The sequence below is a fragment of the Typopeltis vanoorti genome, chromosome 8 (assembly GCF_054136105.1).
Source record: "Typopeltis vanoorti isolate ZY-2024b chromosome 8, IOZ_Tvanoo_1.0, whole genome shotgun sequence".
Classification (NCBI taxonomy): Eukaryota; Metazoa; Arthropoda; class Arachnida; order Uropygi; family Thelyphonidae; genus Typopeltis; species Typopeltis vanoorti.
Window position 1 is genome coordinate 98,145,633 of NC_143556.1, and position 15,148 is coordinate 98,160,780.

The 15,148-nt window shown below is 33.4% G+C and overlaps 1 protein-coding gene across 2 annotated transcripts in view; it reads right to left on the reverse strand.

The window, feature by feature from the left end:
* Positions 1-15,148, reverse strand: part of eIF2Bbeta (eukaryotic translation initiation factor 2B subunit beta) — a 280,714-nt gene that overhangs the window by 87,354 nt on the left and 178,212 nt on the right. For both annotated transcript variants that reach the window (XM_090396840.1, XM_090396841.1), the window contains exons 8-9: positions 14,303-14,362; positions 5,589-5,722 (exon numbers count right to left, since the gene is read on the reverse strand). In XM_090396840.1, the coding sequence (XP_090252966.1) occupies positions 5,589-5,722; positions 14,303-14,362 (194 nt within the window). The remainder of the gene's footprint in view (positions 1-5,588; positions 5,723-14,302; positions 14,363-15,148) is intronic.

The following is a 15,148-nucleotide window of genomic DNA, read 5'->3' on the forward strand; positions in this document are numbered from 1 at the left end:
TAAACAGAGGGAGGGAGAGAAGTGAAAACCATTAGTCTGTCACTATAACACTGAATTAAGAAGACAGGCTATGAAGGCAAACAATTTATTGAACAGGCTGTGTAGAAGGAACCAGTGAAGTTTTTTTTTTTTTTTTTGGTTGTGTGGAGTAAATTTGAGAGAAGAATGAATTTATATAAGAGGGACAGTTAGCACTTGAATGCATCTGATATCAGGAAAACTTGATCATGATGGGAAAAATAACAAGAATCAATTCACAAAAGTGATAAAGATATGCAACTATGTTAATGATACAAATGTGCTTAATCATGGAAGTGATTTTGATACAAGGATGATTATAGTTGTCTGGTAAGCATAATAGCTGAAAATACTGTACTTGTTTAAATGAATTTTCCCCCCTGTTTTATTAGTAACAATTTTCATTTAGCAACAAGTTTGAAACTATTTGTCTATACACAAATACCAGGATTATCAAGAACAAAAGGGTAGGGTTTATTGTCTTGGTGAATGCAAGGGGGGGGGGGGAGACTAACTGAGAAGTTCTGAATACTACCTAGAACAAAAATGATATTTTCTGATTAGACTTTTTTCTCAGAGGACTGCAAATTATTCAGCAGTAACAAGTGTATAACACTTCATGGGGAATATGCAGAATAATGTGTAAGTTACATGATTCTTCCTCAATTCCTTCATGGTGATTATTAGAACTTCTCACCCCCCCACTCACATGTTGTGGACTCAGATTAGAGGCATAAGTAAGATCTTGCTGTCAGAGGCAGATATACTAACTGGTATCATAAGAAAAAAGTATAGTATTTGCAAGAAGGATAGGTAGGAGATGAGTAGGTAGAGCTTCTGCTACTACTGATATCAGATGACTGGAGTCCAGTTAGGATGGAAAGTTATGACTAGTTTTCTACCCTAAATGGATTCCAATAATCTGATATCAGTAGTAGTAGTAGCAGCTCCCCCCCCCCCCCCTATCTTCTATCTTGTCTGTCCTTCCTGAAAATACTGTACCCTGTTTTAATGAATTTTTCCTCCTGTTTTATTAGTAACAATTTTCATATACCAATGAGTCTGAAACTATATGGTATCGGATGAAGTTTAATAAGATCAAATACATAGTGGGATGTTGCTACAGACTGAGGTGGATGATCGGTTGCTGGTGACAATGAAATGTTCCACCAAATCAGCATGCTAAATGAATAATCATAATGGATAACTTTAGTTATTCAAACATTCACTAGGTAGCAGTGAAATCTCATGAGAAGAATGAAGTCAAATTTATTGAGCTGTTAAGAAAACTTTCTTAAGCAGCAGTCGCAGAAAAAATTCGAGATGAAACCATGTTAAATCTAATTATAGTGTCAGAGGGAGCTTCGGTTAAAGCAGTAACTGTTATCTGGGGTACTTCAGAATTTAATTCTTCCTATATTTCGTCTCAGTCAATGAGACATCTTCAGGGATTACAAAAAAATTAATGTAACATAAAATCAAATAACAAACAATACTAAGCCCAGCCACGTGGGTGACCTGGTCCCACTTTACAGGTGACTAGTGTGGCCTAGAATGTAAAGTGGGACCTCTGGTGATAAGCGTTTCCCAAATCTTAGGAAGCTTAACGCAACCATATTTGTTAAGATTTGGTTGATTCTCAAGAGCTGCTGCTGATTCTAAGAATAGCCTTTTTCTTTTGAATTTGCTGTGGTGGAGCATGGTAGTTTTTTTTCAATGAGATCCTGTGGGTTGTATCCAAGATATGGTCAGCCAGGCATGACTGACCCAGCAATCACCCCACCCGCAACAATATGGGATTATAAAAACCCTATATAACAGAGCAAAATTAATCAGGTCAGATAACAATGCTCTGACTACTGAACTTAACCATATTCTTAACACCTTTGTAGCCAATGGTTACAACCCAAAAAAATCCAAAAAATATTAAACCCAATTAACCACAACCCCCCACCCCCTTCATAACAGAGATTACTCTAAATCTATCACCATTCCTTATATTTAGGGTACTTCTGAAAAGCTAACAAAAATCCTAAAAAAATATGACCTGACAACTTGTTACAAACCATATAAAAAATTGGCATCTCTCATCCACTCCACCAAAGACCTGCCATTTCCCCTAAACCTACCTGGAGTATACCAGGTCCCTTGTAGTTGCAAATTGTCCTACTATGGCCAAACAGGCAGGGCAGCTAATATCAGGATATCTGAACATAAGGACTATATCCGGTTCCACCAATACAGCCACTCAGGACTTGCTGACTATGATTTGGACACCTGCCACAAAATACTCTGGAAGAAATCCACTTGACTTCACCGTAGCAAGTATAAATATGAGAGATTATTCCTGGAATCAGCCTCAGCTCTAAAAAACTCCCCAAACCTCAACAAATTTGGATGCATGAGACTGCCCAAAACATGGGAAGCTTGCATTCTAAGTTAACAACAGCTAAGACAACCCAATTTAGCCCACTAAGGGCTTTTAAGACTGACTTCAGTTGTTTTCTTCAACCATATTTACTTAATGTTAGTGCCTGCATGCACATATCATTATTTTATGATCCCTGAAGATAGTAATGTAACATTACCAAAATATAGGAAGTATTAAAGTTTTTAATTATTATTCTAGTATACATTGTTTTTCTTAAAATCTGACAGTTATGTATGAACATAGGTTTATCTACATGAATTAGTAATCATAATAATAATATTCCCATTCTCTCCAAACTTGCAGTCTTCTTAAAATTTATAAAAAAATAACAAGTCATTTCAGTTGATGGTCAAAGGAACAGACAGTCCAATTACTATTTAGCCTAAAAATTAGTGGTAGCTTTTAATATGTTAGAAGATTTGTAAATTTTTCTACATAAAAAACAAACACTTCATAGAAAAAAATTTAAAACCTCAGCAATGACAATATGTTAGTCTGTTTTGACATATCTGCCTTATTTAGAAATATTTCAATCCTGGCAATTCTTTTTTTATATGAACAAATGTCTACTCAATCCCTTTTTTTTTACTATGTTTTATCAGTTCATTTTGCCATGTTTACATTATTTTGATTAATTCACATGACAAATTTAACTTACAAAAAGAAGTTATATCTATAGGCCTGACATTCTCTCCTCTGTACACTCCTAATTCTAACTTTTATATGAAAGCTTTGGAGTATATTCTAGATTCTGCTCTTCTAAAACCCAAACTTTGGCTCAGATATCCTGAATTAGCATAACAAGAGGATGGAAAGTTTTTAACCATTATAGAGATAATATTTAAATGCAATTTACCAAGCTGCTTAGAAAAAAATTTCCATGACTAGTATTTACTTCAAGAGACCTATGGTAATAAAACCTGGAGCCTAACAAAAAACGGTAGAGAAACTGAAAACAACACAATGACACATGGAAAGAGCCATTTTGAAGATAACACAGTTAGATAAAAAGAATAATAATTGGATAAAGAAAGCAAACAAATAAGATAGACATTGTATCAGTAGTAAAAGGCAGCAAATGGCATTGGGCAGGATATGTAATGAGAATATCTGAAAACAGATGGGCACCAAGAACTGGTTATTGGAAACCAGGTAAATCAGTGTTAAGATAGGATGATGAGATAAAAAGATGTTATGGACATTTAATGGTAGAGAGGCATTCTTCCAGCAGTGGACTGACGAAAGCTGTTGATAATGATGTTTTCAATTTTACCAAATATCAAAAACCAGCATGCAGGGCAATAAAATACAGTCATATATATATAGAAAGATTCCTACCCAACACATAAACTAGGTCTCATTAGCAGTATTAAAAATACAGCTCTAACTGTTTACTTGAATGAACATGAACTAAAAATAAAATGTTAATTAATGGCACATTCATAACTAATAGTTATAAAAAACAAAGCCTACAAATTTTTGGAAAAATATACCCCTGCTAAGGGAAAATAGAATACAATAAGGCCATAGATGCTCCTTACATATTTTTACTCCCATGAAATTCTTAAATGCACCTGCAATGGAGACACGACATCGCAATACCTATTAGAAGATAGGAAATAAATGACACATCATATTTATTAATTATGATAAACGAGATCTTTGGACAAGTTCCAAAGAAATGGCCAGAAATGCACTTGTTTCCCTACACTTATTGACCTAATCAATCAACTGAACCTAACAAAAAAATTGGGGTAAAGCATTCTAAAATTTGAAAAACCCATTTCTAACACTTACAAACCTCACACGGGCATCTCTGAACATCCTTATGTAACATGCTGTTTCAGCGCACAAATAGCCAATTAAGCCAATCTTTAAATAGGATTCTAGGCCACTAGCTTTTCTGTTTATTTGATTTTACTACAGTGCTCAAATCACCTACAGATATCAGGAGTCTAGGACCCCAGAATACTAACTAGCTTCACATCTATAATGTAGCCACCCCCCCCCTTCCCTCCTGCAAATTGCATTCTTCAACAAAACAGCATTCTGTGCCATCCCAAAAGCTTTCCAGCCATCACTGAAAGTAACATGATTTAGTATCTAACAAGTTGATTAAATCTGATTTTAGTTTTAATTTTTTATTATTATTATTTTTCCTCAACAAAGATCAGGCCACTCATTCTGTAATTTATTATAACAGTTTAGTAATTGTAATTTATCACAACAGTGTAATTTAGAATGTATTTGTGCATACTCCAGAAGATTACATTCATGTGAAGGTCACAATAAAGTAAGTTGAATTTAATTCAAGTATTAATCAAATAATGTAGTAGCAGTGATAATTTTTTATAATAAATGCAGAATACCACATAACAATGAAACACAAGGCCACTGGTTTACACACCTACCTATGTACACACGTAAATGTTTTGCAATCTTTTGTCATGTTTTTCACAACATGTTTGAACGTGTAGTGACATGTATGTATGCATGTGTGTTGCCGACTCATCCTCTCTGGAGAGTTTACCTGTTTTATAGAATGAAAAACCCTGAGTTTCCAGGAGAAATTTTTGACATCTCTACATGAAACCAGCTAACTCACCTTCACTGGAAAAACTCTTATAAAGGTTTCCACATCCTAGACAAAACATAATTGTAATTTATGTTTTTCCAAAAAAAATAGCAATTGTCATGATGGTCTTGCAGTCATATTGTGCAGGAGCTACAGGGCAATGCAAAATTTATGTATCATAGTAATATAAAATTACAGTAGTATTTTGATTCTTTTTTAGGTACTGGATAGTTCCAAAATGAACAAAGGATTGAGAAGATGGAGCACTGAATAATCATTACTGATTTATTTTTATCAATGCTTTGGTGTGCAACTTTTGCAACACCTTCTATGTGGAACTCATGGTCTTTCAAACAAGAATAATCAAGAACTTTTTATAACTATGAAAATCAAAAACCTTCGTAATTTTTAATTAAGAAGAATTTTTTGATGGATTAGTAATAACAGGTGAGGAATGTAAAAGTGATATGCAGTTTTCAGGACATTTGATGGAAATTCCACATCATATGTGTGAGAAATTATCATATCTGAATATTAATATAAAATGAAGAATGAAAAACATACCCTCCATCTGCTAATACGGTGTGAGTTCCAATGATCACTTTATTTGCATGGGACATCACTGCAAATATTGCAGAATCAGGTATAACTGTTGTTTCTATTCCAGCTTGTGAAAGGCATTCAGAAAGCTGCTGGCCCTAATATAATGAAAAATAGATAAATAAAAATTATTTGGAGCAAAGTACATAAGCGTACTCAAAACATTCCTTGATTATATTTTTTACTGTAAAATAATAGTATTTGTTTGTTATTTCATCTCTTTCCTGAGAAATAGTTAATTTATGACTTAATACAACAAATCTAGCATTCAAGTTATCCTCATAAAAATATATGCATAAGTCATGTGTTTTGAATTTTGCCTGTATTTTCTCTTTGAACTGTGATTAAATCTTCCCTTCAGTACTAACTTGAGTGCTGGAAAAAGAAAAAGTTGCAGGGTGCAGATACGGCTTGTTTGTTCTTAGTTGTACTGTAATTCCAGCTTTTTAGCTGGAATTACAGTACAACTTAAGGATATTAATTGCATGTGTTCTCTGGTTGGTTTCTCATATCAAGTGACAACAAAAGGAAACCTGAGGAATGTACTCCTAAAGAATAACTATAATCTTATGACCATCAATAACATTTTATCAAACCCATTAAATATTTCATTATATATACAAGAAAACACAGACCACAAGCAGTTTCTTTACCTTACATAAAAAATGTCATGGATAAAATTTCTTTATCTTATCTTACAAAAATTACCAATGTTCTAAAGCAGTAGAACTTAAAGTTGCCTTCATATCGATGACAACAGTTTCTGTTACGCTGAAGTCACAGAAACAACAGCACACATAATCTGGAATCGAGAATGCTTGGAATGGATTCACATGAAAAAAACATAAACTGGTGTCCAAAAGCTAAGGATGAACTGCATTTTTACCTGTATATGAAAAGATTTTCATGACTACAGTCAAATGTTAACATAAATTTATTGACTGTATACAATGCTATGAAAGATTCCAAACTCTCTGGCAATATCAGTAATTCTGCAGCCTTCTTCAAGCTTTTCAAGATTTTTTTCCTAAATGAAATGATCTAGATAATGTGTTCAAGACATTACAGGACATCCAAGTTTGCAAATTTATTCCTTCACAAAAAAGATTCCTTCAAACACAATTCACTTACTGCAGCCTTTTATCCTGTTGAGTGCTACTATGTGACCTGTGATCCCTTTGCAGCTCAACAATGCACCAACTGCAATCTCAGCATGATGTGACCATCAGTTTACTGACAATTCTATTTATGGTAGTTTATGTTTCAGGTAATCTGTTACTGTAAGTTTTTCAAATTCAAATATTTTTTTCCTGGTGAATTATACTGCAGATAGTAAACTTATCAAATTAAGTATTCATTAACATTCACGTTCATGGATTTGTTAACCACTCAGCCAAGCAGATCAGATAATTTACGACCATTTACAGCAACATATAATCTAGCTTGCAGCTAAGGTGGTCTGAATGTTCTCATCCCCCCACATTTTTTTAGTTAAATGGCACTAAGGCTCAATGGCCTGCCATGGCCAACTAACTTTGCTTCATTGAAACCTAATGAATGCATGAATGCTATGATAAAGGCAATTGATCTCATTTGCTTAGTTTGTACACCTGTCAAGTGCAAGTTTCTGACTGATTTGTCAGCGGAGATAGAAACCCAACTTCTGGTATGAAAATTTTATCATTTCTTGCAAGATTAGCTAATGCCCTTCAGTTGAAAAGTCTTTATAAAGATTCTCTGCATCCTAGATGGAATTTGAACCCAAGTGTTTCTAACCAAACAGTCATCATCATTATGGATGGAACACAGAAACTCGAAATACACATGAATGGGATAAACAGAAAGGAAAATAGTTCAAATATTTTGAACTATTTTCCTTTCTATTTGAACTATATGACAATGGCTAGTTAATGCATGTGCTTATAAGAAATAATACCCTGTAAAATGCATACATTTTGAAAGAAAAATATTTAGAAGAAATGGTGGAATAGTAAATGTCAATATAGATGAGCAATGAAAAGCATGTAGCAGAAAGTAAGTTGTTCTGATAAGAAATAATACTCTGTAAAATGCATACATTTTGGAAGAAAAATATTTAGAAGAAATGGTGGAATTGTAAATGCTAATATAGATGAGCAATGAAAAGCATGTAGCAAAAAGTAAGTACCTGTGAATGTTTACGCACAGAAAAGAAAAAAAATCGTAGATATGTAAGAGAATTTTAAAAACATCATTCCGATGTGGATTATTTTAAAGCAGGGATAATTTGTACAGCCAGTGCAATTATTCAAAAGAAAAATCTAATACTTTAGATGCTATATAAGTGATACATTCATGTCAAGCAAGGATGAATATTAATCAATTTCAAAATGAGAAATATGTTCTTGTTTCCAGATTCAAGTATCTTCAAAACAGACATGAATAAATAAAAATGGAGGTTATGCTGATCCACCAAGTTGAGCTTCCTTATTGCAGAATGAAACTGGATTTTTGTTATGCTAATGTTAATTACCAGAAATCTCATCTCATCTTCCTTTTACCCTCTTTTACCTTGTGGTGTCAAGGATTTATTAATCATCGGACCTCAAACCGTTCACAGGATAAGGTGGTCAGCCATACGCCCCAGTGTATCCTATGTCCATAGTGTTGAGTTCTCAAGGCCAGCTTGCCTGCTTTGCAAGATGAAAAACCCCAGGATAAACTGAGGAAAAAACCCTACTGTCCATGCCCAAGACCAGCTAACTTGGCTATGGCTGAGGAAGATCCTTAAGTTCCTCACATCGTCGACGGGAATTGAACCTAGGACACTCCTTCCCCAGGCATATGTTGCGAAGCGCACAGTCAGTAGGCTAACCACGTGGACAATCTCATAAATAACATATTTTTATATGCTATTAATAAGTTTAGAAGAAACAATAAATGTAAGTCATCAAATTAAGGATAGTGGATTTTGATGGAATATAAAGTACTTATTGCACCTTTCCAAAAGGTAATGGTAAATCAGTGTAACAACGATTACATTATAGTAAATGCATTCATAGCTAATCTATATATTTATAAAAAAAAAGTATTTTTAGTTATTGCAACAACATATTTTCTAGATATATAATTTTATACTTAAATAAAAAATTTACAAGGTGAGCTAAAAAAATGCTTGTTACTACATAATGTAAAAGTTGTACCTAATTAATTTTTTTAAATTTTTTATTTTATTTATTTTACTGCAAAATTTGTGAATCCTCTTTTCTATATTTATTTGTTTGTTCTAATAATAAACTGCATGTTTTCTACTGGACTTTTAACACGTTAAAAAAAGTAACTTGAAATAAACTATTTTAATTATTAAAAAAAATTACACTAATATTTCATGTTGGTATCCAACGTTCTTCAGAGGGACAACTGCACTGCATTTGAAAAATGATTAGCTGGCAGGTCCTAGGCCAGCATTAAGTACCATACATGGAAACTAGTTAGACTCAGCTGTGGGATAATGAGGATTTCATCACATCAGTTCCTGATATGTATCCTCAAAGTGGACATACAGAATAAAATGACAATACTAAATAAATGGGTTCACATTATTACTAAGTTCCAATCAATAATCTGCTATTTGTCAGGTTTGTATTTTATCTGACTAAAATGCATACAAGATCTCCAAACACTGTCCAATCTGAAATTTCAGTCTTCAGAAGTGCTACTAACTGCCACACTCCATCTAAATCCTGGTATATTCCTATGACTCAAACACCAATTTTGCAAACCTTACCTCTCCCATTCTGCTTATGTGACCACATCATGCTAATGATGTCAATTTATATTCATATGATTTCATTTCAATTGATGCAATCTATTCACTTCTGTAATCTTCCTCAAAGCTAGTCTTGTATATATTATCAGTGGCTTTGCTTATCTATTTCTATATTTAAATTGTCATCAACTAAAATATAGTACCAAAATAGTCTTGAATGCTTTATTTGTTATCTAAGTTCTTAACTCGTTCTCCATGTTCTTGCCTTTATTGGTGTTTTTCACACCAAATTCAATAATGCAGTTATTGAAGTTAAAGTGTCAGATTATAACACCATCTGCATAACATAAAGGCTGAGCTGAATTTCTCCAAATTGATATCATGCTTAATACCACTTCCCTTTATAATATGATCCATAGAGATAACAAATAGTAGACATTCTTGTCTTATACTGGTTTTTACATCAAACCAACATCCTACACATCCTTCAATTCTTACTCAGCTTTAAGAGAGCAATATACTACTCATATATATATATATATATATATATATATATATATATATATATATATTGTTCTCTATAATGTCTCATTGAGCTAACAAATGTACTAAGGGACTTTTCTCTTGCCATTTTATCATATATGTATGTTCACTACCTACAAAACTTAATGTAAAAACTGAGACTAAACCTATATCCTTGAAGCTTAGTTTCTTTCCACAATTTTTCTTAGTTTCTTCTTCTCAAGTATGCTGAATCATGCCTGCGTCACTTAGCAGGGAAACTGAGTGGTAATTATCATTATTATTATGTGACACCTCCATGGGGTCCAAAGACTCATAATGGGAGGCCATTCTACATGGTATAACCCACTATCTACACTACTTTATCCTCCATCTATGCAGTGCATTAGCCACCATACATACAGTACAGTACACTTGATGCAGTGCACCATCTACTACCTACTAATAATGTTTCTGTCTGTTAATTATGACTGATTTGCTCGAACATAAGGTGAAAAACTCAAGTTTCTGGTAGAATAAATCTTGCTAATAATGTCAACTTTCTTTCTAATATCTTCATTTTTGAAATGCTTCAGCTGTCATTGGTCCATTTTTCTAATTTTCTTCAGAACTAGTCTTGTATACTGACAGCTTTACTTATTCTATTGTCTGTTCCTATATTTAATTCATACATCCATTTTAACTGTTTAATTGTCAGTTGTATTTTTTTTTCCATTTTCCTTTAAATAGATAGGAACTATGAGATTTGTACTCCCACCTGAAATTTGACTTTCAGACCAAGCCTTCTGAATTATGCAATGCAGCCAATGTGAAGCATTCCTCTATATTTCAGCATTTCTGGTCAAATATCATTATTTTGACTGCTTTTCCACCTTTCTAATGATCTTTTTTTCATTTTGTATCTCTTTCCTTACTTCAGTATTGATATGTATTTCTTTTGAGCATTTTCAACCACAATTCTGTGATTTATCTCATTAAAATAAATAATAATAAAATTAAGTTAATGAAATAAAGAGCCAAAAGCTTAATTTAAATAATTTTTACTTCAACTATGTAAAAATTATTTAAATTAAGGGGATATTTAATCCCACATTGCTTCAAAGCCAAATAAGAAACTCTAAGATAGGAGTTTCACGCCGAATATAGCAAACTATAAAAGTTCTGCGAGTCCAAGTGTAAGCAAACACCTGGTGGTATAATACCGGGCAACTCGCAGTAAAGGTGGATAAAGCTACGATCATTATTCTTAGTATTAGCCCTAATGTAAAACACATCCCCTAGGAGATGTATGTTGTTTTACATTAAGGGAGACAAGTCACAACCCAGACCGGTTTCAACCTTTATTGAGGTCTCATCAGTGAGTAGGTAGACCAAATAATACCAAGATTGTAGTGATAATAGCTTTAATACTTTACAGTATGAGTTGTCAAAAAGGTGCACAAATAAATTAATGAAATAAAGAGCCAAAAGGCTTCACTTCAGCGATGTAAAAATTATTTAAATTAAGGGGATATTTAATCCCACATTGCTTCAAAGCCGAATAAGAAACTCTAATATAGAAATCAAGGAGTTTTATGCCGAATATAGCAAACTATAAAAGTTCGGCGAGTCCTAGCGTAAGCAAACACCTGGTGGTACAATACTGGGCAACTCGCAGTAAAGGTGGATAAACTCCTTGATTTTTATTTTAGAGTTTCTTATTCGGCTTTGAAGCAATGTAGGATTAAATATCCCCTTGATTTAAATAAAATTAAATATTTATTTCAGACATTCAAAATATACTTATTTTCAATTTTTACCTTTATCAGCACTCTCCTCAATTTAAATTTTTTTTGATGAATGACTAGAAATGTTCTTGTCATTTTAAATGACAAGAACATTTTGTTGACTTCACAGAACCTGATGAGTGATCTTAAGAACTTTTTTATATGAATTATTTTCCAAAATTCCTTACTTTAAAACTTTAACATCTTGAATATGTCATGAAGTTCTGATTTTTCTAACCTTTTCTAACAGAATCAATAAATGTTTACTTCCAATTCTAGCACCGAATCTCTAAGGTCTGTTTCTTGTTTTTGAACTCTTTGACTTTTTCTGCAATAATATTTGTATATTTGGGCTTATGGTTAACCTTTGAAATCTGCCTAATTGATTTTTTTTAACCTGTTTTAAAAAGAATCGGAGTCTGACTACTACATACTGAACAGAAATCCAGCAGGTGTGCTTATGATTATTAGATTCCCTATTTTTTCCCCCCAAAAAAATATCTGACATTAACTCTCACTATAGCAAATTTATGACTACATGAATAGTTTGTCATTTGCTTTATAATAATATTGTGCATATGATGATTTAGTCAGGAATTTTCAATACTCTGCTATAGGGAGTGAGTTTGCTTTAGTGAGAGTTAATTGTATACACCTGGTATTCATTTTCTACTCTGCTGTTTGCACCTTCAACAAGAACCAACTTTTTTTCTTTTTTTGTTATATCAGCTTTACTTCTAATGACTTAAAAAAACTCCTTTATTTCATTACGTTTAGTACACTGTGTGGGACCACAAGCACAAATGATGTCCAATTTCTCATTTTAATGTAAGCCCATATCACTCTACTTGAAACTGTCTGCCAGTCAAATAATATGAATAATATGACATGAACTCATGTCATATTATTGAATACTTTATACTTTATTTAGGAAAATGTTCATGCTGAATACTTTATTTTCCCCCTTCCTTTTTCCTGATCACTATTGCTTGAATATAACATCTTAGTTATTATTTAGAAGGTTCACCTTCTTTCAATCTTCTTAGTGACTAACACCAATTGTGTTGATATGGAATTTTTCAGCTTACTCTGCTAGCCAGCTCCACATCGTTTAGAGTAACACTTCTTATGTTGATAGTATGTGCTACAATTCTGTTGAGTAGAAAGTTGTATCTAATAGCTAACTTTTAAATAATAACTAAGATGAGATCGATCGATCAAAAACAGCAATGGCCTTTTAACTAAGTGATTGATTGATCACATTTGATCATATCTGTGTGTTTAAGTCAACAGCATTTAACAACTTAGCCAATAATTTTATTGGAGTTGCTAAATGCCAACCCATCCTTATTCATTCAGTATCCATATGAATACTTAATAACAGGGTACATCATGAGAATGGACACTGGTTCAAATGCCTTAGTTAGTTAGTTGCTAGTTATCTGGATAACTGGAATTATCTAGAGAATTACGACTATTCAGCCTACAATTCTGTATATGTAATCACTTCTCGCTACAGTGAAGTATCAAAGAATTAGTTTATTATATGGAAGATCTAGAATGGCAAATGTCTTTCAGAACACATGTTAAAGTTTAAGTGCTGGGAGAAACTCACGATAGAGGCTTAATGGTGTAAAAAAAAGCACTAAAAAAGAATTTAAAAGGTTATTTAATTCTTCCAATATTTCATCTCACTTACCGAGACATCGTCAGGGAGTACAACATGAGACCTGTAACACACACACACACACACACACACACACACACACACACACACACACACACACACACACACACACACACACACAATACAAAACTAAGAGAAACACATCATTAACAAAAGACTATTAGAGTCCTAACTATGAGTAGGCACCTTCTATGAGCACCTGTTGGCAGCCTAGGATGTAAACTATGATTTTGAAGTATTAGTGTTTCCCATATTTTGGGAAGTTTAATATAACCATATTCATTTGAATTAGGCTGATTTTTGAAAGCAGCTGAAGACTCCAAAAACAGTCTTTCTCTTCTAAATTTACTGCAATGGAGCAAGAAAAAGATTGGAAAAAGACTACCATGCTCCATCACATTAGAAGAGAAAGACTATTTCTGGAACCTGCCATTGCTTTCAAAAATCAGCCTAATTTAAATAAATATGGTTGCATTAAACTTCCTAAAATATGGAAAACACTAATACTTTGAGATCCCAGTTTACATCCTATGCTACCAGCAGGTGCCCACAGAGGCTGTGCCCCTCATAGGGGCACAGCCTCTGTGGGCACCTGCTGGTAGACACCTACACCCTACAAATTTAGTTTTGAATTGCCTTTGTCCGTTACAAGTCTCATATTGTACTCCCTGATGATGTCTCAGTGACAGCGACAAAATATCTGAAGAATTCAACATTTTAAATCCTGTTTCACTCCATTAAGCCTCTAACATGAGTCTTTCAGAACACCATTAATACTATGAGACATTAGCAGGAATGTTTCTTTAGTTCTGCTGAAGTCAAAGCTGATGGTATCCACTAATATCTATATATCCCAGCCTACAGGAGTTTGATAACTCTCATAATTGTATAGAGCCTTTTGGGAGTGCAGGTACATCAGTTACTTAAAAGATTATAGTATCTGTATGCAGCTTACTTGATAAGAGGGAGCTCCTTCAGCAACAATTACTTGAAATTTTCTCTTCTTAGCTGCAGCCTATAAAAATCACATATTCATATAAATAAAAAACTCTATCAACAATCAAGAATTTATATCTTATATTTAAATTTCTAATTTTAAATCATACTCTGAAGGGCCATGCAGTAATTTGTGACACTCAGTCATTTGTATAGTAGCCTTTTGTATGCTTAGCTAAATAAACACTAATTTGGACATAAGTTTGGGGAAAATTAGTCAACCATTGCCAAGAACAGAGAAAGGCGGAAAGAACTGGAGGAGGCCTTCGTCCAGCAGTGGACAGAAAATGGCTGAAAAGAAGAAGACCCCTCCCCCCTCTCTCTACTAGTGGGCATCAGTAATAATTGCAGCCATTACTAATGCCAGTAAGTGACAAGAAAAATGAGAAGCAATTGCAAAATTAGGATATGCAGGAACTGATAAGTATCCATGATGAATAGACTGGCTGGCATGGATTTCAAAATTTTGATAAACATGCAACCACAATTGAGGCTAGCTTTTCAGCTATATCTGGCTGATATCTCAAACACACCATGCATGATTTACTGTGAATCAACATTTTGATGCACATATGACTCAAATTAAAACCCTCCTACAATTAAAGATGATAAATACTTGATGCTGAACACAAATATCACATCAAGTACTTAGTTCCTGATGAGCAGACACAAACGTTATTAAAATAATTTTTACTTTCATTATTTTTTTTTTAAGATGTGTTTCAGAATAAAGGTAAGTATACCATTTCAAGATAAAACACTTCCTCTATTTTCATTTTTGGGGTGTAATGTAGACTGCCTCTAC